Raw genomic sequence first — 27,009 nt, forward strand, 5'->3', positions numbered from 1 at the left:
TGTGAGTACAGATAATGTAGTAGATGTCACCTGCAGTCCTATGTAACACCACAGATAACACAGTGATAACTCTCTGAGTACAGATAATGTAGTAGATGTCACCTGCAGTCCTATGTAACACCACAGATAACACAGTGATGACTCTCTCAGTACAGATAATGCAGTAGATGTCACCTGCAGTCCTATGTAACACCACAGATAACACAGTGATAGCTCTCTGAGTACAGATAATGTAGTAGATGTCACCTGCAGTCCTATGTAACACCACAGATAACACAGTGATATCTCCCTGAGTACAGGTAATGTAGTAGATGTCACCTGCAGTCCTATGTAACACCACAGATAACACAGTGATAACTCTGTGAGTACAGATAATGTAGTAGATGTCACCTGCAGTCCTATGTAACACCACAGATAACACAGTGATAACTCTCTGAGTACATATAACGTAGTAGATGTCACCTGCAGTCCTATGTAACACCACAGATAACACAGTGATAGCTCTCTGAGTACAGATAATGTAGTAGATGTCACCTGCAGTCCTATGTAACACCACAGATAACACAGTGATAACTCTGTGAGTACAGGTAATGTAGTAGATGTCACCTGCAGTCCTATGTAACACCACAGATAACACAGTGATAACTCTGTGAGTACAGATAATGTAGTAGATGTCACCTGCAGTCCTATGTAACACCACAGATAACACAGTGATAACTCTCTGAGTACATATAACGTAGTAGATGTCACCTGCAGTCCTATGTAACACCACAGATAACACAGTGATAACTCTCTGAGTACAGATAATGTAGCAGATGTCACCTGCAGTCCTATGTAACACCACAGATAACACAGTGATAGCTCTCTGAGTACAGATAATGTAGTAGAGGTCACCTGCAGTCCTATGTAACACCACAGATAACACAGTGATAACTCTCTGAGTACAGATAATGTAGTAGATGTCACCTGCAGTCCTATGTAACACCACAGATAACACAGTGATAACTCTGTGAGTACAGATAATGTAGTAGATGTCACCTGCAGTCCTATGTAACACCACAGATAACACAGTGATAGCTCTCTGAGTACAGATAATGTAGTAGATGTCACCTGCAGTCCTATGTAACATAACACAGTGATAACTCTCTGAGTACAGATAATGTAGTAGAGGTCACCTGCAGTCCTATGTAACACCACAGATAACACAGTGATAACTCTCTGAGTACAGATAATGTAGTAGATGTCACCTGCAGTCCTATGTAACACCACAGATAACACAGTGATAACTCTCTGAGTACAGATAATGTAGTAGATGTCACCTGCAGTCCTATGTAACACCACAGATAACACAGTGATATCTCTCTGAGTACAGATAATGTAGTAGATGTCACCTGCAGTCCTATGTAACACCACAGATAACACAGTGATAACTCTGTGAGTACAGATAATGTAGTAGATGTCACCTGCAGTCCTATGTAACACCACAGATAACACAGTGATAACTCTCTGAGTACATATAACGTAGTAGATGTCACCTGCAGTCCTATGTAACACCACAGATAACACAGTGATAACTCTCTGAGTACAGATAATGTAGTAGATGTCACCTGCAGATATATGTGTTGATTCTAGTGTTACATAGGACTGCAGGTAAATTCACAGCACCATGACATGAAACAAACAACCTCGGCTCTACTACACGGAGTCGCCAGTGGTTACGGTGCACTTATCGTGGATTTTGAATCCCGTTCCGCTTTCAGCGACATCATGGCCTCCACCTTATTCCATCACAGCCGATCCTGGCGCATTCACCCGCCTGCGTTATATCATTGTGAATAGGAAGATTCCCGGGCTGGCAACTCAGGAGTTAATTCAGGTCAGCCTAGCGGGCTGTCAGCGGCTTACACCCCATTATCGCCCTTTCTTCTGGGGTGGGCTCGTCATGGGATTTTAGGGGAGGAGGCGGCATTTATTACCCTTCCACCCGGTGACAGCGACGCGGCCGTCCTATCACAGGAGTTATTTTTTTCTGTTTTATGCCAAAAATCCCCGTTTCCTGGATCTCTTCCGGTCATATTGGATGATGCTTGATGTTAGCGGTCTCCATACTGTGCCCCTCCAGGTGGTGCGCAACTACAACTCTCAGCAGGCAGACTGGACACCGTGGCTCTAGACCCCCATCTGAGATGTGATCTTTTTACAAATGTTCCGTATGTCACTTGGTAATAAAAGGCAGAAAAATATCTGAGTGAACGCTGCTGCGGCATCTGTACACACAGGGCATAGGACAGCGCCACCCCTGTCCGTGGGCCGCTTCGGGTATTGCAGTGCTATACTTCTGGGAGAAAGCGGCCATGTTTTCTTTCCTCTTCTTGTACTATTGTTCTGTACTTACCACAATAGGATGCAATGGCACAGCATGTCCAGTGGATGGCGCTGCAGCAGTGACCGCTAAACCCAAACATCTTCCCCGTAAATACTGCGATTGCTAATGAGTTTGCCGGGGAGGGGGCCCCTCTGTCAGCCCATAGGCTCCCTGTGATGTCATCCGGAGCATGACCAAGACCCCTGACCAGGGATGCTCAACCTGCGGCCCTCCAGCTATTGCACAACTACAACTCCCAGCATGCTCGGAAAGCCTACAGCTATCAGCCTGCAGCCGAGCATGATGGGAGTTGCAGTTTTGCAACAGCTGGAGGGCCGCAGGTTGGGCTTCCCTGGTCTAGAACTGTCCCTCCTGTCATACCTCTGTGGGGGGCACAATCAGCAGTGACCCCCCAAAATGAACCCAACACATCCTTGTTCTTAGTAGGTTTTATTAGCCTGGTATATACAGCACAGGACCCCCTCCCCCCTCTTCATCAACCTCCAGCAGCTGTGGACTACAACTCCCAGTATGCACTCGCCTCAAGCAGCCTCTAGGACATGCTGGGACTTGTAGTTGCACAGCAGCTGGGGAGCTGCAAGTCATAAAAAACATTTTTAAAAATTTACAAGGCCCGGAGCACTGTGCAGCTGACGGGGATGACTATGCCCAGACGTGCCGCCTGCTCTGCCGTAGGGCGCACAGCGAGGAGCGGCTCGTCCAGACGGAGACTGCGGCACCAGGAAGGTCGGAGGTGCTGATCGCAGCGGAGCTCCACTTCAGTCCTGGATTTTACTGTACAAGTCGTCCATCTGGCTCTTGAAGTATTTGGCCACCTCAGCTCGCTTGGCCTTCAGCGTTGGCGTCAGTAAACCGTTTTCAATGGTCAGCATTTCAGGATGCACGTAAATATCCTTCACCTTAAAAACAATAAAAAAAAACATCATGCTGGGGAATTTACCGATCATTGCCAGTACTTTACCTTACAAAGACATACTTCAGAGCTGCATTCAAAAACTCTGGTTCTAGAAGATCCTATATGTACACAGTGAATAGTGAGTGCAGCTCTGGAGTATAATACATGGTGTAACTCGGGATCAGTCCAGGATAAGTAATGTATGTACACAGTGACTGCACCAGCAGAATAGTGAGTGCAGCTCTGGAGTATAATACAGGATGTAACTCAGGATCAGTACAGGATAAGTAATGTATGTACACAGTGACTGCACCAGCAGAATAGTGAGTGCAGCTCTGGAGTATAATACAGGATGTAACTCAGGATCAGTACAGGATAAGTAATGTATGTACACAGTGACTGCACCAGCAGAATAGTGAGTGCAGCTCTGGAGTATAATACAGGATGGAACTCAGGATCAGTACAGGATAAGTAATGTATGTACACAGTGACTGCACCAGCAGAATAGTGAGTGCAGCTCTGGAGTATAATACAGGATGTAACTCAGGATCAGTACAGGATAAGTAATGTATGTACACAATGACTGCACCAGCAGAATAGTGAGTGCAGCTCTGGAGTATAATACAAGATGTAACTCAGGATCAGTACAGGATAAGTAATGTATGTACACAGTGACTGCACCAGCAGAATAGTGAGTGCAGCTCTGGAGTATAATACAGGATGTACCTCAGGATCAGTAAAGGATAAGTAATGTATGTACACAGTGACTGCACCAGCAGAATAATGAGTGCAGCTCTGGAGTATAATACAGGATGTAACTCAGGATCAGTACAGGATAAGTAATGTATGTACACAGTGACTGCACCAGCAGAATAGTGAGTGCAGCTCTGGAGTATAATACATGATGTAACTCAGGATCAGTAAAGGATAAGTAATGTATGTACACAGTGACTGCACCAGCAGAATAGTGAGTGCAGCTCTGGAGTATAATACAGGATGTACCTCAGGATCAGTAAAGGATAAGTAATGTATGTACACAGTGACTGCACCAGCAGAATAATGAGTGCAGCTCTGGAGTATAATACAGGATGTAACTCAGGATCAGTACAGGATAAGTAATGTATGTACACAGTGACTGCACCAGCAGAATAGTGAGTGCAGCTCTGGAGTATAATACAGGATGTAACTCAGGATCAGTACAGGATAAGTAATGTATGTACACAGTGACTGCACCAGCAGAATAGTGAGTGCAGCTCTGGAGTATAATACAGGATGTAACTCAGGATCAGTACAGGATAAGTAATGTATGTACACAGTGACTGCACCAGCAGAACAGTGAGTGCAGCTCTGGAGTATAATACACGATGTAACTCAGGATCAGTACAGGATAAGTAATGTAATGTACACAGTGACTGCACCAGCAGAATAGTGAGTGCAGCTCTGGAGTATAATACATGATGTAACTCAGGATCAGTACAGGAAAAGTAATGTATGTACACAGTGACTGCACCAGCAGAATAGTGAGTGCAGCTCTGGAGTATAATACAGGGTGTAACTCAGGATCAGTAATGTATGTGCACAGTGACTGCACCAGCAGAATAGTGAGTGCAGCTCTTGAGTATAATACAGGATGTAAGTCAGGATCAGTACTGGATAAGTAATGTATGTGCACAGTGACTCCACCAGCAGAATAGTGAGTGCAGCTCTGGAGTATAATACAGGATGTAAGTCAGGATCAGTACTGGATAAGTAATGTATGTACACAGTGACTCCACCAGCAGAATAGTGAGTGCAGCTCTGGAGTATAATACAGGATGAAACTCAGGATCAGTACTGGATCAGTAATGTATGTACACAGTGACTCCACCAGCAGAAAAGTGAGTGCAGCTCTGGAGTATAATACAGGATGAAACTCAGGATCAGTACTGGATCAGTAATGTATGTACACAGTGACTCCACCAGCAGAATAGTGAGTGCAGCTCTGGGGTATAATACAGGATGAAACTCAGGATCAGTAATGTATGTAGACAGTGACTCCACCAGCAGAATAGTGAGTGCAGCTCTGGAGTATAATACAGGATGTAACTCAGGATCAGTACAGGATAAGTAATGTATGTACACAGTGACTCCACCAGCAGAATAGTGAGTGCAGCTCTGGAGTATAATACAGGATGAAACTCAGGATCAGTACAGGATAAGTAATGTATGTACACAGTGACTGCACCAGCAGAATAGTGAGTGCAGCTCTGGGGTATAATACAGGATGTAACTCAGGATCAGTACAGGATAAGTAATGTATGTACACAGTGACCCCACCAGCAGAATAGTGAGTGCAGCTCCGCAGTATAATACAGGATGTAACTCAGGATCAGTACAGGATAAGTAATGTATGTACACAGTGACTGCACCAGCAGAATAGTGAGTGCAGCTCTGGAGTATAATACAGGATATAACTCAGGATCAGTACTGGATCAGTAATGTATGTACACAGTGACTCCACCAGCAGAATAGTGAGTGCAGCTCTGGAGTATAATACAGGATGTAACTCAGGATCAGTACAGGATAAGTAATGTATGTACACAGTGACCCCACCAGCAGAATAGTGAGTGCAGCTCCGCAGTATAATACAGGATGTAACTCAGGATCAGTACAGGATAAGTAATGTATGTACACAGTGACTGCACCAGCAGAACAGTGAGTGCAGCTCTGGAGTATAATACACGATGTAACTCAGGATCAGTACAGGATAAGTAATGTAATGTACACAGTGACTGCACCAGCAGAATAGTGAGTGCAGCTCTGGAGTATAATACATGATGTAACTCAGGATCAGTACAGGAAAAGTAATGTATGTACACAGTGACTGCACCAGCAGAATAGTGAGTGCAGCTCTGGAGTATAATACAGGGTGTAACTCAGGATCAGTACAGGATCAGTAATGTATGTGCACAGTGACTGCACCAGCAGAATAGTGAGTGCAGCTCTTGAGTATAATACAGGATGTAAGTCAGGATCAGTACTGGATAAGTAATGTATGTGCACAGTGACTCCACCAGCAGAATAGTGAGTGCAGCTCTGGAGTATAATACAGGATGTAAGTCAGGATCAGTACTGGATAAGTAATGTATGTACACAGTGACTCCACCAGCAGAATAGTGAGTGCAGCTCTGGAGTATAATACAGGATGAAACTCAGGATCAGTACTGGATCAGTAATGTATGTACACAGTGACTCCACCAGCAGAAAAGTGAGTGCAGCTCTGGAGTATAATACAGGATGAAACTCAGGATCAGTACTGGATCAGTAATGTATGTACACAGTGACTCCACCAGCAGAATAGTGAGTGCAGCTCTGGGGTATAATACAGGATGAAACTCAGGATCAGTAATGTATGTAGACAGTGACTCCACCAGCAGAATAGTGAGTGCAGCTCTGGAGTATAATACAGGATGTAACTCAGGATCAGTACAGGATAAGTAATGTATGTACACAGTGACTCCACCAGCAGAATAGTGAGTGCAGCTCTGGAGTATAATACAGGATGAAACTCAGGATCACTACAGGATAAGTAATGTATGTACACAGTGACTGCAACAGCAGAATAGTGAGTGCAGCTCTGGGGTATAATACAGGATGTAACTCAGGATCAGTACAGGATAAGTAATGTATGTACACAGTGACCCCACCAGCAGAATAGTGAGTGCAGCTCCGCAGTATAATACAGGATGTAACTCAGGATCAGTACAGGATAAGTAATGTATGTACACAGTGACTGCACCAGCAGAATAGTGAGTGCAGCTCTGGAGTATAATACAGGATATAACTCAGGATCAGTACTGGATCAGTAATGTATGTACACAGTGACTCCACCAGCAGAATAGTGAGTGCAGCTCTGGAGTATAATACAGGATGTAACTCAGGATCAGTACAGGATAAGTAATGTATGTACACAGTGACCCCACCAGCAGAATAGTGAGTGCAGCTCCGCAGTATAATACAGGATGTAACTCAGGATCAGTACAGGATAAGTAATGTATGTACACAGTGACTGCACCAGCAGAATAGTGAGTGCAGCTCTGGAGTATAATACAGGATATAACTCAGGATCAGTACAGGATAAGTAATGTATGTACACAGTGACTGCACCAGCAGAATAGTGAGTGCAGCTCTGGAGTATAATACAGGATGTAACTCTTACTATTCTTAGATTCATTGTGTAACTTTCTTTAAAGGCTGAAGTTATTATATTCAGTACCTGTTCAAAAGACTTTAGTCCGGCCTGTTTTCCAGTTTTAATCAAGTCCTCTAGTATGGCTTTCTTCACAGCCTGGTGGAAAATATATTGAAAACGTCACTATAACATATCAGAAATCATAGGCTTAGAAACAGACTAGCTAGTCTGTATCACACATGGCAGAATTAGATACTGAGGGTCAGCAGACTGTATCACACATGGCAGAATTAGATACTGAGGGTCAGACAGGACAGTATCACACATGGCAGAATTAGATACTGAGGCGTCCAGCAGACTGTATCACACATGGCAGAATTAGATACTGAGGGTCAGCAGACAGAATCTACACATGGCAGAACTTAGATTACTGAGGGTCAGCAGACTGCTATCACACATGGCAGAATTAGATACTGCAGGTCAGCAGACTGTATCACACATGGGCAGAATTAGATACTGAGGGTCAGCAGACTGTATCACACATGGCAGAATTAGATACTGCAGGTCAGCAGACTGTATCACACATGGCAGAATTAGATACTGCAGGTCAGCAGACTGTATCACACATGGCAGAATTAGATACTGCAGGTCAGCAGACTGTATCACACATGGCAGAATTAGATACTGAGGGTCAGCAGACTGTATCACACATGGCAGAATTAGATACTGAGGGTCAGCAGACTGTATCACACATGGCAGAATTAGATACTGAGGGTCAGCAGACTGTATCACACATGGCAGAATTAGATACTGCAGGTCAGCAGACTGTATCACACATGGCAGAATTAGATACTGCAGGTCAGCAGACTGTATCACACATGGCAGAATTAGATACTGCAGGTCAGCAGACTGTATCACACATGGCAGAATTAGATACTGAGGGTCAGCAGACTGTATCACACATGGCAGAATTAGATACTGAGGGTCAGCAGACTGTATCACACATGGCAGAATTAGATACTGAGGGTCAGCAGACTGATCACACATGGCAGAATTAGATACTGCAGGTCAGCAGACTGTATCACACATGGCAGAATTAGATACTGAGGGTCAGCAGACTGTATCACACATGGCAGAATTAGATACTGCAGGTCAGCAGACTGTATCACACATGGCAGAATTAGATACTGAGGGTCAGCAGACTGTAATCACACATGGCAGAATTAGATACTGCAGGTCAGCAGACTGGTATCAAACATGGCAGAATTAGATACTGAGGGTCAGCAGACTGTTATCACACATGGCAGAATTAGATACTGCAGGTCAGCAGACCTGTATCACACATGGCAGATTAGATACTGAGGGTCAGCAGACTGTATCACACATGGCAGAATTAGATACGGCGGTAGGATGAAATGGCAGATAGAAGGGTCAGGATGTCACACAGGCAGAATTAGATACTGAGGCAGCAGACTGTATCACATGGCAGAATTAGATCTGCCGGTCAGCAGACTGTATCACACATGGCAGAATTAGATACTGCAGGGTCAGCAGACTGTATCACACATGGCAGAATTAGATACTGCAGGTCAGCAGACTGTATCACACATGGCAGAATTAGATACTGAGGGTCAGCAGACTGTATCACACATGGCAGAATTAGATACTGAGGGTCAGCAGACTGTATCACACATGGCAGAATTAGATACTGCAGGTCAGCAGACTGTATCACACATGGCAGAATTAGATACTGAGGGTCAGCAGACTGTATCACACATGGCAGAATTAGATACTGCAGGTCAGCAGACTGTATCACACATGGCAGAATTAGATACTGAGGGTCAGCAGACTGTATCACACATGGCAGAATTAGATACTGCAGGTCAGCAGACAGTATCACACATGGCAGAATTAGATACTGCAGGTCAGCAGACTGTATCACACATGGCAGAATTAGATACTGAGGGTCAGCAGACTGTATCACACATGGCAGAATTAGATACTGCAGGTCAGCAGACTGTATCACACATGGCAGAATTAGATACTGCAGGTCAGCAGACTGTATCACACATGGCAGAATTCGACATAACAGCGGATTTCAAACAGGATAGGTTTGGATTCAGCGGCTCAATCAGATGACAGTATCGCACATGATAGAATTAGATACAGTTTCTCAATAGGTTGTATCATACATAGGATTAGATAACAAACACAGTATCGCACTTGATAGGCTTAGATACAGCGGCTCAGTAAGCAGTATCATAAAATAGGCTCCATACTCACTAAATGTTTGCAGAGTTCTTCAGAAGGAACCTCGACACCAAGCTTTGCTGCAAAATCTGGCAAAACCTCAGGGATCAGGGACAACTAACCTCACCACCGAAGCATACTACAAAAAAAAAAGACATGTTTATTGAGCAAGGCATAGAGGTGTAGTTCACCCCATCACCACTGGGTGGCACTGTCACTCTGGCCTGGTGGCCTCCTGAGCAGTGCTGTATTCCTGACACATTGCACAGCGCCTGTGGATTTCTGGGAATTGAGGAAAGAGTCGGTGTCATTTGTATCAGTAATTACGGAGGTGAGACAACTGAATGTGATCCCAAGACACTGAGCCACGGTCCTAGTGTCCTACATTGTGTCTGTCCCTAACAAGCACTGATCTCGATGGAAGAAGAACACACAAGATGAAGATCCAGCATCTAATACCAGGGGTCACTGATGGGAAATGGGGAACACGAGGAAGAATGTCTGCTTCTTTTAAGAATTTTTGAAGTTATACAAAATGTTATAAACTCAAAGATTGGATCATGAACAGTAAATTTCAAAACTTTGGGGGAGATTTATAAAGACAGGCACTTTCTGCAGGGGTCTTGATATCTGCCGGAGGATGGACCACATTTATAGAGAGGCGCAGGCCTCGTCATAGGTTAGGTGCATCCTCTGGCAGTCTGTGCACCGAAACAGAAATCTAGGAGAGCTCCCAGTTCACATCGATTTCTGGCTTCATTTGCACCAGAAAACCGGTGTAAATGAAGGTAAATTTGTCTCAGCTGTTGGACACGTCCCTTTCCCGCCCTTGCCACGTCCGAGTTTGAAAAAGTGGCGTAAAAAGAGGTACTTAAAAAAAAAAAGTTGCATTTAAAAAGTCACAAAGATACAGCTTTTCTAATGCAATGGAGATGATGATAAATATTCCCCTTTTTTAAATTCGGCACCATTTCCGAGATGGCTGCGGATGGTGAATGGGAACGTTTACTTCCCGAAGCCAAAACCCAGTTCAGACCCAATACTCCTCACAGCTGAGCATTTGCTATGATTGTATCCGGTCTATGCAAGTCTGGACTCCAGACTGATACATTGTAGCAAACTATCAGATCGGGAGAGAGATTTGTGCTGCTGATGTGTGTGTTCACATAGGATAACGGAAACTGACACACTGTAACAACCTGCAGTTTACTAAAATTAGTGCTAAATCTATGCAGGTTTTCAGCCACTGGAAGCAAGCAGAGATCTTGAAAATGGCGAGGAACTGAAAGATAAAATTAATTAGAAAGTTGCAGGACTTTTCCTTCTATATGATACTGCTTCATTTACACCAAACCATATCAATCATTGAACATAACACATTGGACTTGGAGCCGGGCAGAAGCAGTAGAAGGAGCGCATGTTCCTATTGCACCTGCACCCATTTGGGAAGGGGGGGGGGGGGATGTCATTATATGAAACCTGTCCATGTTACTCAGTGTGGTCATTGTATACGCTGGGATCAGGGGTGGTGACTGCCACCATCATGGGGTCACTGTCCAGTTCTGCCCGGACGGAGGGTATGGACGGGCACAGATGTTGTATGGAAGGGACAGCCTGGTGCCAGGACATGTGCGAGCAGTGCAAACCTCCAGCTCTCCAGAGGCTTATTCACAGGTCGTCCGACTTTTAATTGGACTTTTTCCTGTGATCCCAGTCCTCCCGCTCATTAACCTCTTCTAAGTAGATTATCTAATGCCCATAGTGTCATGGAAATACCTACCCGCAGGCTGTTACCATGTACGAAGACCTGAGCCACCGGGGCGCTGTTCACATACACGTTCTCAATCTTTTCTGGGGCAATGTATTCTCCCTGCGCCAACTTGAAGATATTCTTCTTCCTATCGATGATTTTCAAGGTCCCGTTCTGAAAGAGATAAACGTTGTTGCCATTATTTGCATCATGTCGTAAGGCGGATTTAGACGAAGCAATGATCGTCCAGATTATCGGGAACTACCATTTCTGCAAAAATTTATTCCAGACAATCTAAATGTGCAGCCGATGTATGAGCAAAAACGCTTGTGCGGTCTAAACGGCGGTCTGCTGCCCAGGAACAGTGATTCTGTATGAGGACGAGGGATCGCTATAGCGACCGCTCGTCCTCGTACTGTGAAGGAGATCGCTGCATGTAGATATGTCTCCTCCACTGAGCGAGCAGCCGACCGTCTCTCCATCGGCCCGTCTAAACTGGACATTTTGCCTTAGGGCTTGTTAACATGAACGTGCCGCGTTTTGCTGTCCGCAAAACACAGATGCCGCCCGCGTGCCCTCTATAGAAATGCCTATTCTTGTCCGCAAAACCGACAAGAATAGGACATGATCTATCATTTTTGCGAGGCCACGGAACAGAGCAACGGATGCGGACAGCACACGGAGTGCTGTCCGCATCTTTTACGGTCCCATTGAAGTGAATGGGTCTGCACCTGCCGCAAAAAAAAATGCGTTGTGTGTTTTGCGGAACGGCACGGACAACCATTGATATAATTGCCTATTCTTGTCTGCAAAACGCACAAGAATAGGACAGGTTATATTTTTTTGGCGGACCACGGAACAGAGCAATGGATGCGGACAGCACATGGAATGCTGTCCGCATATTTTGCGGCCCCATTGAAGTGAATGAGTCCACATCCAAACCGTAAAAACTGCGACTCAAATGCGGACCAAAACAACGGTTGTGTGCATGAGGCTTATTCACACGTCAGTGTTCGGTCAGTGATTTTCCATCAGTGATTTTTGAGACAAAACCTAGGTTGCGGCTCTAGAACCCAGACATGGGCAGATCTTACCCTTATACCTGATGACTGTGACGCTCCAACCCTGGTTTCGACTCACAATAGGCGGCTCTTGCACACAAAAGGTTTTTTTCTTTCCGTGTCCGTTCCATGTGCAATCCCGTTTCCCGTATTTCCGTTCCACAAAAAAAATAGAACATGTCCTATTATTGGTCCGCCTGCACGGACAGGGTAGGATTTGTTCATATTAGGGGGGCCGGCTGTTCCCATTCCACAAACAACGGAATGCACACGGACATCAGCCCGTATTTCCAGCGGATCCGTTTTTTTTTGACCGCAAAATACATATGGTCCTGTGCATGAGCCCTGACGTGTGAATAAGGCCGTTATATTCAGTCACATCCCGAGTGCAGATCTCATCGTGCATCGCACTGTGGAGGATGGGGCTTATAGTACTTATAAGATGTCGATTACATGTTGTAGCAGCCGGTGTCCCGTTACATCTCCCTTAATGCCCTGCAGCGGAGCCGGGATGGTAGACGCGGCCCCTGTCCCATGGACTGTGTCCTAGTCAAGTCCTTGAGGTTATATTCCCACATGGCAAACATCTCTGCCACTGAAAAGAGTCCCGTCATTCGAATGCGGCTGCTGTGGTGGGAAGCACATTGATTCCAAATGAATGGAGCAGAAAATTCTGCAGGAAATATGCAGAATTTATCATTGACCCCTTCAGTGCCCTACACCCCCAGGGAATATCAAATGAACCTTTCCCTGGAATTTACCGTTTACCTTTACACTACCCTAGACCACCAGGGATTAACTGTCCAAATATGGCGGCTGCTTTGGCCTTTTACCTCTAACCTCCTTTTCTATCAAACTGGTATTTGTCCATAGAGACTTGCACATTGTATCACCATGGTAATCACTGAGACATTACTAGTGCAGCCAGTGAGTCTAATGGAGCGTCATGTTAGTCCGCACAGGAGCTTTGGGATTCAGTATTGAGGTCGCAGGTATTTCTGGGTCTGATAACAGCTTTGACCCGACGACAGTGATTCAATGAGAGACATTTCGGGCTCCAGTATTTTCGATTATTTCTAGTAATGGAGCAGAACTGGAAAAATCTGCACAGATTTATCTGAACTGCCCTTAATACGGTACATTCTTATTGATTATTATTCCTGGATGGCGCCGTATGCAGGAACATAATTAGCGACCCCACAGGTGTGACAGCAGAATGGACCTGAGGGGTGGATATTCGCTGAAGGACTGCAGTTCTGCAATGTCCATGTGTCAGTCATTACTTTCAGGAGTGGGGGGTGGGTCACCCCGGGTCACATCACTCATCATCTCTTAGTTCCCCCGGATGTCGCCCAGTTTTCCACAGACCCTGAATGGCAGATGAATCTGTAGAGCTGCAGGCTCCCTATGCCACATTTTTCCTATTGCTCTGTGTGTCAGTCCCCACTGCAGTCTTGACATTGTAATTATGAATCAGAAAGCTCAGGATGAGCAGAAATTTATGTCTCTTCCAGGTGTAGGAACGCTGCACTGCATGTGAATATAAGTGGTAAAATGAATGTATGCTGCAGAGCGTCTCATCCTACAGACTACAATGAAACCATCACCTTGTTATGAATGACAGGTGCTGCATGAGTCAAGATAAGGAGCTTTCACACTTGACAAAGGGAAAACCCCATTTAGGGACTATCTCTAAGAATTAAATACAACATGAAACAAAATAAGATAAAACAAATAATAAGATGAAACCTTGTCACATGACATGGAAGTATCGATACATTGTATCATTTCTCAGTATCCTGCCATAGCTAACTTAGCTATAGGAGGTCCAGCCACACAATGGAACCATCGGGCCCCTCTACTCCATAGTAGGACAGCACCACTATAACATGCAACAGGGCCCCCTGGTACAGATTTTGCATTAGGGCCCAGAAACATCCATCTCTTCCTTTCACTTACTGGAAGCCACTTCCCAATGTCCCCAGTGTGCAACCATCCCTCCTCATCGATGGCTTCTGCCGTCTTCTCTGGGTCTTTAAGATATCCTTTAAACACATTGGTGCCTTTAATGCAAACCTAAAATGTAAAAACACGCAGGGAGGTGAATGTCTGTACAGGTTTTCAGTCCATGAGATATGTGACATAAATGATTTCTCCTGTCCTACAGTCGTCCTCTCCCCTGAAATGGCTGATAACAGGGGGCAATAGACTGTATTCTCCTGTCCTACAGTCATCCTCTCCCCTGAAATGGCTGATAACAGGGGACAATAGACTGTATTCTCCTGTCCTACAGTCGTCCTCTCCCTGAAATGGCTGATAACAGGGAGCAATAGACTGTATTCTCCTGTCCTACAGTCATCCTCTCCCCTGAAATGGCTGATAACAGGGGCAATAGATTGTATTCTCCTGTCCTACAGTCATCCTCCTCCCCTGAAATGGCTGATAACAGGAGGCAATAGACTGTATTCTCCTGTCCTACAGTCATCCTCTCCCCTGAAATGGCTGATAACAGGGAGCAATAGACTGTATTCTCCTGTCCTACAGTCGTCCTCTCCCCTGAAATGGCTGATAACAGGGATCAATAGATTGTATTTTCCTGTCCTACAGTCGTCCTCTCCCCTGAAATGGCTGATAACAGGAGGCAATAGACTGTATTCTCCTGTCCTACAGTCATCCTCTCCCCTGAAATGGCTGATAACAGGGAGCAATAGACTGTATTCTCCTGTCCTACAGTCATCCTCTCCCCTGAAATGGCTGATAACAGGGAGCAATAGACTGTATTCTCCTGTCCTACAGTCATCCTCTCTCCTGAAATGGCTGATAACAGGGGGCAATAGACTGTATTCTCCTGTCCTACAGTCATCTTCTCCCCTGAAATGGCTGATAACAGGGAACAATAGACTGTATTCTCCTGTCCTACAGTCGTCCTCTCCCCTGAAATGGCTGATAACAGGGAGCAATAGACTGTATTCTCCTGTCCTACAGTCATCCTCTCCCCTGAAATGGCTGATAACAGGGGACAATAGACTGTATTCTCCTGTCCTACAGTCGTCCTCTCCCCTGAAATGGCTGATAACAGGGGGCAATAGACTGTATTCTCCTGTCCTACAGTCGTCCTCTCCCCTGAAATGGCTGATAACAGGGAGCAATAGACTGTATTCTCCTGTCCTACAGTCATCCTCTCCCCTGAAATGGCTGATAACAGGGGACAATAGACTGTATTCTCCTGTCCTACAGTCGTCCTCTCCCCTGAAATGGCTGATAACAGGGAGCAATAGACTGTATTCTCCTGTCCTACAGTCATCCTCTCCCCTGAAATGGCTGATAACAGGGAGCAATAGATTGTATTCTCCTGTCCTACAGTCATCCTCTCCTCTGAAATGGCTGATAACAGGGAGCAATAGACTGTATTCTCCTGTCCTACAGTCATCCTCTCCCCTGAAATGGCTGATAACAGGGGGCAATAGACTGTATTCTCCTGTCCTACAGTCATCCTCTCCCCTGAAATGGCTGATAACAGGGGGCAATAGACTGTATTCTCCTGTCCTACAGTCATCCTCTCCCCTGAAATGGCTGATAACAGGGAGCAATAGACTGTATTCTCCTGTCCTACAGTCATCCTCTCCCCTGAAATGGCTGATAACAGGTGGCAATAGACTGTATTCTCCTGTCCTACAGTCATCCTCTCCACTGAAATGGCTGATAACAGGGGGCAATAGACTGTATTCTCCTGTCCTACAGTCATCCCCCCCCCTGAAATGGCTGATAACTGGGAGCAATAGATTGTAATCTCCTGTCCTACAGTCATCCTCTCCCCTGAAATGGCTGATAACAGGGGGCAATAGACTGTATTCTCCTGTCCTACAGTCATCCTCTCCCCTGACATGGCTGATAACAGGGGGCAATAGATTGTATTCTCCTGTCCTACAGTCATCCTCTCCCCTGAAATGGCTGATAACAGGGGGCAATAGACTGTATTCTCCTGTCCTACAGTCATCCTCTCACCTGAAATGGCTGATAACAGGGAGCAATAGACTGTATTCTCCTGTCCTACAGTCATCCTCTCCTCTGAAATGGCTGATAACAGGGGGCAATAGACTGTATTCTCCTGTCCTACAGTCATCCTCTCCCCTGAAATGGCTGATAACAGGGGCAATAGACTGTATTCTCCTGTCCTACAGTCATCCTCTCCCCTGAAATGGCTGATAACAGGGAGCAATAGACTGTATTCTCCTGTCCTACAGTCATCCTCTCCTCTGAAATGGCTGATAACAGGGGGCAATAGACTGTATTCTCCTGTCCTACAGTCATCCTCTCCCCTGAAATGGCTGATAACAGGGGGCAATAGACTGTATTCTCCTGTCCTACAGTCATCCTCTCCCCTGAAATGGCTGATAACAGGGAGCAATAGATTGTATTCTCCTGTCCTACAGTCATCCTCTCCCCTGAAATGTCTGATAACAGGGGGCAATAGACTGTATTCTCCTGTCCTACAGTCATCCTCTCCCCTGAAATGGCTGATAACAGGGGGTAATACATTGTATTATCCTGTCCTACAGTCATCCTCTCCCCTGAAATGGCTGATAACAGGGGACAATAGACTGTATTCTCCTGTCCTACAGTCATCCTCTCCCCTGAAATGGCTGATAACAGGGGGCAATAGACTGTATTCTCCTGTCCTACAGTCATCCTCTCTCCTGAAATGGCTGATAACAGGAGGCAATAGACTGTATTCTCCTGTCCTACAGTCATCCTCTCTCCTGAAATGGCTGATAACAGGGGGCAATAGACTGTATTCTCCTGTCCTACAGTCATCCTCTCCCCTGAAATGGCTGATAACAGGGGGCAATAGATTGTATTCTCCTGTCCTACAGTCAACCTCTCGCCTGAAATGGCTGACAACAGGGGGCAATAGACTGTATTCTCCTGTCCTACAGTCATCCTCTCCCCTGAAATGGCTGATAGCAGGGGGCAATAGACTGTATTCTCCTGTCCTACAGTCATCCTCTCCCCTGAAATGGCTGATAACAGGGGGCAATAGACTGTATTCTATTGTCCTACAGTCATCCTCTCCCCTGAAATGGCTGATAACAGGCGCAATAGACTGTATTCTCCTGTCCTACAGTCATCCTCTCCCCTGAAATGGCTGATAACAGGGGGCAATAGATTGTATTCTCCTGTCCTACAGTCACCCTCTCCCCTGACATGGCTGATAACAGGGAGCAATAGACTGTATTCTCCTGTCCTACAGTCATCCTCCCCCCTGAAATGGCTGATAACAGGGGGCAATAGACTGTATTCTCCTGTCCTACAGTCATCCTCTCCCCTGAAATGGCTGATAACAGGGAGCAATAGACTGTATTCTCCTGTCCTAACAGTCATCCTCTCCCCTGAAATGGCTGATAACAGGGGGGCAATAGATTGTATTCTCCTGTCCTACAGTCATCCTCTCCCCTGAAATGGCTGATAACAGGGGGCAATAGATTGTATTCTCCTGTCCTACAGTCATCCTCTCCCCTGAAATGGCTGATAACAGGGAGCAATAGACTGTATTCTCCTGTCCTACAGTCATCCTCTCCCCTGAAATGGCTAATAACAGGGGGCAATAGACTGTATTCTCCTGTCCTACAGTCATCCTCTCCCCTGAAAATGGCTGATAACAGGGGGCAATAGACTGTATTCTCCTGTCCTACAGTCATCCTCTCCCCTGAAATGGCTGATAACAGGGAGCAATAGACTGTATTCTCCTGTCCTACAGTCATCCTCTCCCCTGAAATGGCTGATAACAGGAGACAATAGACTGTATTCTCCTGTCCTACAGTCATCCTCTCCCCTGAAATGGCTGATAACAGGGGCAATAGACTGTATTCTCCTGTCCTACAGTCATCCTCTCCCCGAAATGGCTGATACAGGGGGCAATAGATTGTATTCTCCTGTCCTACAGTCATCTTCTCCCCTGAAATGGCTGATAACAGGGGGCAATAGACTGTATTCTCCTGTCCTACAGTCATCCTCTCCCCTGACATGGCTGATAACAGGGGGCAATAGACTGTATTCTCCTGTCCTACAGTCATCCTCTCCCCTGAAATGGCTGATAACAGGAGGCAATAAACTGTATTCTCCTGTCCTACAGTCATCCTCTCCCCTGAAATGGCTGATAACAGGGAGCAATAGATTGTATTCTCCTGTCCTACAGTCATCATCTCCCCTGAAATGGCTGATAACAGGGGGCAATACACTGTATTCTCCTGTCCTACAGTCATCCTCTCCCTGAAATGGCCTGATAACAGGGGGCAATATATTGTATTCTCCTGTCCTACAGTCATCCCCCCCTTCTGAAATGGCTGATAACAGGGGGCAATACACTGTATTCTCCTGTCCTACAGTCATCCTCCCCCTGAAATGCCTGATAACAGGGGGCAATAGACTGTATTCTCCTGTCCTACAGTCATCCTCCCCCTGAAATGCCTGATAACAGGGGGCAAAAGATTGTATTCTCTTGTTCTACAGTCATCCTCTCCCGTGAAATGGCTGATAACAGGGGGCAATAGATTGTATTCTCCTGTCCTACAGTCGTCCTCTCCACCCTGAAATGGCTGATAACAGGGGGCAATAGATTGTATTCTCCTGTCCTACAGTCATCCTCTCCCCTGAAATGGCTGATACCAGGGAGCAATAGACTGTATTCTCCTGTCCTACAGTCATCCTCTCCCCTGAAATGGCTGATTACAGGGGGGCAATAGATTGTATTCTCCTGTCCTACAGTCATCCTCTCCCCCTGAAATGGCTGATAACAGGGGGCAAAAGATTGTATTCTCCTGTCCTACAGTCATCCTCTCCCCTGAAATGGCTGATAACAGGGAGTAATAGACTGTATTCTCCTGTCCTACAGTCATCCTCTCTCCTGAAATGGCTGATAACAGGGGGTAATAGACTGTATTCTCCTGTCCCACAGTCATCCTCTCCCCTGAAATGGCTGATAACAGGGGGCAATAGACTGTATTCTCCTGTCCTACAGTCATCCTCTCCCCTGAAATGGCTGATAACAGGGGGCAATAGATTGTATTCTCCTGTCCTACAGTCATCCTCTCCCCCTGAAATGGCTGATAACAGGGGGCAAAAGATTGTATTCTCCTGTCCTACAGTCATCCTCTCCCCTGAAATGGCTGATAACAGGGAGTAATAGACTGTATTCTCCTGTTCTACAGTCATCCTCTCCCGTGAAATGGCTGATAACAGGGAGCAATAGACTGTATTGTCCTGTCCTACAGTCGTCCTCTCCCCCCTGAAATGGCTGATAACAGGGGGCTAAAGATTGTATTCTCTTGTCCTACAGTCATCCTCTCCCCTGAAATGGCTGATAACAGGGTGCAATAGACTGTATTCTCCTGTCCTACAGTCATCCTCTCCCCTGAAATGGCTGATAACAGGGAGTAATAGACTGTATTCTCCTGTTCTACAGTCATCCTCTCCCGTGAAATGGCTGATAACAGGGGGCAATAGACTGTATTCTCCTGTCCTACAGTCATCCTCTCCCCTGAAATGTCTGATAACAGGAAGCAATAGACTGTATTCTCCTGTCCTACAGTCATCCTCCCCCCTGAAATGGCTGATAACAGGGGGCAATAGGCTGTATTCTCCTGTCTCAGTCATCCTCTCCCCTGAAATGACTGATAACAGGAAGCAATAGACTGTATTCTCCTGTCCTACAGTCATCCTCCCCCTGAAATGCCTGATAACAGGGGGCAAAAGATTGTATTCTCTTGTTCTACAGTCATCCTCTCCCGTGAAATGGCTGATAACAGGGAGGCAATAGATGTATTCTCCTGTCCTACAGTCGTCCTCTCCACCCTGAAAAGGCTGATAACAGGGGCAAATAGATTGTATTCCTCCTGTCCTACAGTCATCCTCTCCCCTGAAATGGCTGATACCAGGGGGCAATAGACTGTATTCTCCTGTCCTACAGGCATCCTCCCTCCCCTGAAATGGCTGATTACAGGGGGCAATAGAATTGTATTCTCCTGTCCTAGCAGTCATCCTCTCCCCCCTGAAATGGCTGATAACAGGGGGGCAAAAGATTGTATTCTCCTGTCCCTACAGTCATCCTCTCTCCCCTGAAATGGCTGATAACAGGGAGTAATAGACTGTATTCTCCTGTCCTACAGTCATCCTCTCTCCTGAAATGGCTGATAACAGGGGGTAATAGAGCCTGTATTCTCTCTGTCCCACAGTCATCCTCGCCCCTGAAATGGCAGATAACAGGGGGCAATAGACTGTATTCTCATGTCCTACAGTCATCCTCTCCCCTTAAATGGCTGATAACAGGGGGGCAATAGATTGTATTCTCCTGTCCTACAGTCATCCTCTCCCCCTGAATGGGCTGATAACAGGGGGCAAAAGATTGTATTCTCCTGTCCTACAGTCATCCTCTCCCCGAAATGGCTGATAACAGGGAGTAATAGACTGTATTCTCCTGTTCTACAGTCATCCTCTCCGTGAAAATGGCTGATAGCAGGGAGCAAAAGACCTGTATTGTCCTGTCCTACAGTCGTCCTCTCCCCCTGAAAAGGCTGATAACAGGGGGCTAAAGATTGTATTCCTCTTGTCCAACAGTCATCCTCTCCCCTGAAATGGCTGATAACAGGGTGCAATAGACTGTATTCTCCTGTCCTACAGTCATCCTCTCCCCCTGAAATGGCTGATAACAGGGAGTAATAGACTGTATTCTCCTGTTCTACAGTCATCCTCTCCCGTGAAATGGCTGATAACAGGGGGCAATAGACTGTATTCTCCTGTCCTACAGTCATCCTCTCCCCTGAAATGTCTGATAACAGGAAGCAATAGACTGTATTCCTCCTGGTCCTACAGTCATCCTCCCCCCTGAAATGGCTGATAACAGGGGGCAATAGGCTGTATTCTCCTGTCCTACAGTCATCCTCTCCCCTGAAATGACTGATAACAGGAAGCAATAGACTGTATTCTCCTGTCCTACAGTCATCCTCCCCCCTGAAATGCCTGATAACAGGGGGCAAAAGATTGTATTCTCTTGTTCTACAGTCATCCTCTCCCGTGAAATGGCTGATAACAGGGAGCAATAGATTGTATTCTCCTGTCCTACAGTCGTCCTCTCCACCCTGAAATGGCTGATAACAGGGGGCAATAGATTGTATTCTCCTGTCCTACAGTCATCCTCTCCCCTGAAATGGCTGATACCAGGGGGCAATAGACTGTATTCTCCTGTCCTACAGTCATCCTCTCCCCTGAAATGGCTGATAACAGGGGGACAATAGACTGTATTCTCCTGTCCTACAGTCATCCTCTCCCCTGAAATGGCTGATAACAGGGGGGCAATAGAATTGTATTCTCCTGTCCTACAGTCATCCTCTCCCCCTGAAATGGCTGATAACAGGGGGCATAAAGATTGTATTCTCCTGTCCTACAGTCATCCTCACCCCTGAAATGGCTGAAACAGGAGTAATAGACTGTATTCTCCTGTTCTACAGTCATCCTCTCCCGTGAAATGGCTGATAACAGGGAGCAATAGACGGTATTGTCCTGTCCTACAGTCATCCTCTCCTCTGAAATGGCTGATAACAGGGAGAAATAGACTGTATTCTCCTGTCCTACAGTCATCCTCCCCCCTGAAATGGCTGATAACAGGGGGCTAAAGATTGTATTCTCTTGTCCTACAGTCATCCTCTCCCCTGAAATGTCTGATAACAGGAAGCAATAGACTGTATTCTCCTGTCCTACAGTCATCCTCCCCCCTGAAATGGCTGATAACAGGGGGCAATAGGCTGTATTCTCCTGTCCTACAGTCATCCTCTCCCCTGAAATGACTGATAACAGGAAGCAATAGACTGTATTCTCCTGTCCTACAGTCATCCTCCCCCTGAAATGGCTGATAACAGGGGGCAATAGACTGTATTCTCCTGTCCTACAGTCATCCTCTCCCCTGAAATGGCTGATAACAGGGGGCAATAGATTGTATTCTCCTGTCCTACAGTCATCCTCTCCCCTGAAATGGCTGATAACAGGGGGCAATAGACTGTATTCTCCTGTCCTACAGTCACCCCCCCCCTGAAATGGCTGATAACAGGGGGCAATAGACTGTATTCTCCTGTCCTACAGTCATCCTCTCCCCTGAAATGGCTGATAACAGGGGGCAATAGATTGTATTCTTCCTGTCCTACAGTCATCCCTCTCCCCTGAAATTGCTGATAACAGGGGCAATAGATTGTATTCTCCTGTCCTACAGTCATCCTCTTCCCCTTGAAATGGCTGATAACAGGGAGGAATAGATTGTATTCTCCTGTCCTACAGTCATCATCTCCTGAAATGGCTGATAACAGGGGGTAATAGACTGTATTCTCCTGTCCTACAATCATCCTCTCCCCTGAAATGGCTGATAACAGGGGGCAATAGATTGTATTCTCCTGTCCTACAGTCATCCTCTCCCCTGAAATGTCTGATAACAGGGAGCAATAGACTGTATTCTTCTGTCCTACAGTCATCCTCTCCCCTGAAATGGTTTAATAACAGGAGCAATACACTGTATTCTCCTGTGCTACAGTCCATCCTGTCCCCTGAAATGGCTGATAACAGGGGCAATAGACTGTATTCTCCTGTCCTACAGTCATTCCTCTCCCCTGAAATGGCTGATAACAGGGGGCAATAGATTGTATTCTCCTGTACTACAGTCATCCTCTCCCCTGACATGGCTGATAACGGGAGGCAATAGACTGTATTCTACCTGTCCTACAGTCATCCTCTCCCTGAAATGGCTGATAACAGGGAGCAATAGACTGTATTCTCCTGTCTTACTGTCATCCTCTCTCCCTGAAATGGCTGATAACAGGTAGCAATAGATTGTATTCTCCTGTCCTACAGTCATCCTCTCCCCTGAAATGGCTGATACAGGGAGCAATAGATTGTATTCTCCTGTCCTTACTGTCATCCTCTCCTCTGAAATGGCTGATAACAGGAGCAATAGATTGTATTCACCTGTCCTACAGTCATCCTCTCCCCTGAAATGGCTGATAACAGGGAGCAATAGACTGTATTCTCCTGTCCTACAGTCATCCTCTCCCCTGAAATGGCCGATAACGGGGGGCAATAGACTGTATTCTCCTGTCCTACAGTCATCCTCTCCCTGAAATGTCTGATAACAGTGAGCAATAGACTGTATTCTCCTGTCCTACAGTCATCCTCTCCCCTGAAAATGGCTGATAATGGGGCAATAGACCTGTATTCCTCCTGTCCTACAGTCATCTTCTCCCTGAAATGGCTGATAACAGGGGAACAATAGACTGTATTCTCCTGTCCTACAGTCATCTCTCCCTGAAATGGCTGATAACAGGGGCAATAGATTGTATTCTCCTTGTCCTACAGTCATCCTCTCCCCTGAGAATGGCTGATAACAGGGGGCAATAGACTGTATTCTCCTGTCCTCACAGTCATCCTCTCCCCTGAAATGGCTGATAACAGGGGGCAATAGGTCTGTATTCTCCTGTCCTACAGTCATCCTCTCCCCTGAAATGGCTGATAACAGTGAGCAATAGACTGTATTCTCCTGTCCTACAGTCATCCTCTCCCCTGAAATGGCTGATAACAGGGGGGCAATAGACTGTATTCTCCTGTCCTACAGTCATCCTCTCCCCTGAATGGACTGATAACAGGGGGGCAATAGACTGTATTCTCCTGTCCTACAGTCATCCTCTCCTCTGAAATGGCTGATAACAGGGGAGCAATAGACTGTATTCTCCTGTCCTACAGTCATCCTCCTCCCCTGAAATGGCCTGATAACAGGGGAGCAATAGACTGTATTCTCCTGTCCTACAGTCATCCTCTCCCCTGAAATGGCTGATAACAGGGGCAAAAGACTGTATTCTCCTGTCCTACAGTCATCCTCTCCCTGAAATAGCTGATAACAGGGAGCAATAGACTGTATTCTCCTGTCCTACAGTCATCCTCTCCCCTGAAATAGCTGATAACAGGGGGCAATAGACTGTATTCTCCTGTCCTACGGTCATCCTCTCCCCTGAAATGGCTGATAACAGGGGGCAATAGACTGTATTCTCCTGTCCTACAGTCAACCTCCCCCCTGAAATGGCTGATAACAGGGAGCAATAGAATGTATTCTCCTGTCCTACAGTTATCCTCTCCCCTGAAATGGCTGATAACAGGGGGCAATAGACTGTATTCTCCTGTCCTACAGTCATCCTCTCCTCTGAAATGGCTGATAACAGGGGGCAATAGACTGTATTCTCCTGTCCTACAGTCATCCTCTCCCCTGAAATGGCTGATAACAGGGAGCAATAGACTGTATTCTCCTGTCCTACAGTCATCCTCTCCTCTGAAATGGCTGATAACAGGGGGCAATAGACTGTATTCTCCTGCCCAACAGTTATCCTCTCCCCTGAAATGGCTGATAACAGGGGGCAATAGACTGTATTCTCCTGTCATACAGTCATCCTCTCCCCTGAAATGGCTGATAACAGGGGGCAATAGACTGTATTCTCCTGTCCTACAGTCATCCTCTCCCCTGAAATGGCTGATAACAGGGGGCAATAGACTGTATTCTCCTGTCCTACAGTCATCCTCTCCCCTTAAATGGCTGATAACAGGGGGCAATAGACTGTATTCTCCTGTCCTACAGTCATCCTCTCCCCTGAAATGGCTGATAACAGGAGCAATAGACTGTATTCTCCTGTCCCTACAGTCATCCACTCCCCTGAAATGGCCGATAACAGGGAGCAATAGACTGTATTCTCCTGTCCTACAGTCATCCTCTCCCTGAAATGGCTGATAACAGGGGCAAAAGACTGTATTCTCCTGTCCTACAGTCATCCTCTCCCCTGAAATGGCTGATAACAGGGGGCAATAGACTGTATCTCCTGTCCTACAGTCATCCTCTCCCTGAAATGGCTGATAAACAGGGGCAATAGACTGTATTCTCCTGTCCTACAGTCATCCTCTCCCCTGAAATGGCTGATAACAGGGGCAATAGACTGTATTCTCCTGTCCTACAGTCATCCTCTCCTCTGAAATGGCTGATAACAGGGGCAATAGACTGTATTCTCCTGTCCTACAGTCATCCTCTCCCCTGAAATGGCTGATAACAGGGAGCAATAGACTGTATTCTCCTGTCCTACAGTCATCCTCTCCCCTGAAATGGCTGATAACAGGGAGCAATAGATTGTATTCTCCTGTCCTACAGTCATCCTCTCCCCTGAAATGGCTGATAACAGGGGCAATAGACTGTATTCTCCTGTCCTACAGTCATCCTCTCCCCTGAAATAGCTGATAACAGGGGGAAATAGACTGTATTCTCCTGTCCTACAATCATCCTCTCCCCTGAAATGGCTGATAACAGGGGGCAATAGACTGTATTCTCCTGTCCTACAGTCATCCTCTCCCCTGAAATGGCTGATAACAGGGGCAATAGACTGTATTCTCCTGTCCTACAGTCATCCTCTCCCCTGAAATGGCTGATAACAGGGAGCAATATACTGTATTCTCCTGTCCTACAGTCATCCTCTCCCCTGAAATGGCTGATAACAGGGGGCAATAGATTGTATTCTCCTGTCCTACAGTCATCATCTCCCCTGACATAGCTGATAACAGGGAGCAATAGACTGTATTCTCCTGTCCTACAGTCATCCTCTCCCCAGAAATGGCTGATAACAGGGAGCAATAAATTGTATTCTCCTGTCCTACAGTCATCCTCTCCCCTGAAATGTCTGATAACAGGGGGCAATAGACTGTATTCTCCTGTCCTACAGTCATCCTCTCCCCTGAAATGGCTGATAACAGGGAGCAATAGACTGTATTCCCCTGTCCTACAGTCATCCTCTCCCCTGAAATGGCTGATAACAGGGGGCAATAGATTGTATTCTCCTGTCCTACAGTCATCCTCTCCCCTGAAATGGCTGATAACAGGGGGCAATAGATTGTATTCTCCTGTCCTACAGTCATCCTCTCTCCTGAAATGGCTGATAACAGGGGGCAATAGACTGTATCCTCCTGTCCTACAGTCATCCTCTCCCCTGAAATAGCTGATAACAGGAGCAATAGACTGTATTCTCCTGTCCTACAGTCATCCTCTCCCCTGAAATGGCTGATAACAGGGAGCAATAGACTGTATTCTCCTGTCCTACAGTCATCCTCTCCCCTGAAATGGCTGATAACAGGGAGCAATAGACTGTATTCTCCTGTCCTACAGTCATCCTCTCCCCTGAAATGGCTGATAACAGGGGGAAATAGACTGTATTCTCCTGTCCTACAGTCATCCTCTCCCCTGACACGGGCTGATACCACAGAGCAGTAGACTGTATTCTCCTGTCCTACAGTCATCCTCTCCCCTGAAATGGCTGATAACAGGGAGCAATAGACTGTATTCTCCTGTCCTACAGTCATCCTCTCCCCTGAAATGGCTGATAACAGGGAGCAATAGACTGTATTCTCCTGTCCTACAGTCATCCTCTCCCCTGAAAT

The 27,009-nt window shown here is 46.2% G+C and overlaps 1 protein-coding gene across 1 annotated transcript in view; it reads right to left on the reverse strand.

Moving 5' to 3' along the window:
- Positions 1 to 2,804: 2,804 nt before the first annotated feature.
- Positions 2,805 to 27,009, reverse strand: part of ACSL5 (acyl-CoA synthetase long chain family member 5) — an 87,642-nt gene continuing 63,437 nt past the window's right edge. The window contains exons 17-21 of the mRNA XM_040437385.1: positions 14,473 to 14,589; positions 11,483 to 11,626; positions 9,736 to 9,819; positions 7,537 to 7,608; positions 2,805 to 3,285 (exon numbers count right to left, since the gene is read on the reverse strand). Coding sequence (XP_040293319.1) covers positions 3,145 to 3,285; positions 7,537 to 7,608; positions 9,736 to 9,819; positions 11,483 to 11,626; positions 14,473 to 14,589 — 558 coding nt within the window. The 3' untranslated portion in view covers positions 2,805 to 3,144. The remainder of the gene's footprint in view (positions 3,286 to 7,536; positions 7,609 to 9,735; positions 9,820 to 11,482; positions 11,627 to 14,472; positions 14,590 to 27,009) is intronic.

The sequence above is a fragment of the Bufo bufo genome, chromosome 6, assembly GCF_905171765.1.
Source record: "Bufo bufo chromosome 6, aBufBuf1.1, whole genome shotgun sequence".
NCBI lineage: Eukaryota > Metazoa > Chordata > Amphibia > Anura > Bufonidae > Bufo > Bufo bufo.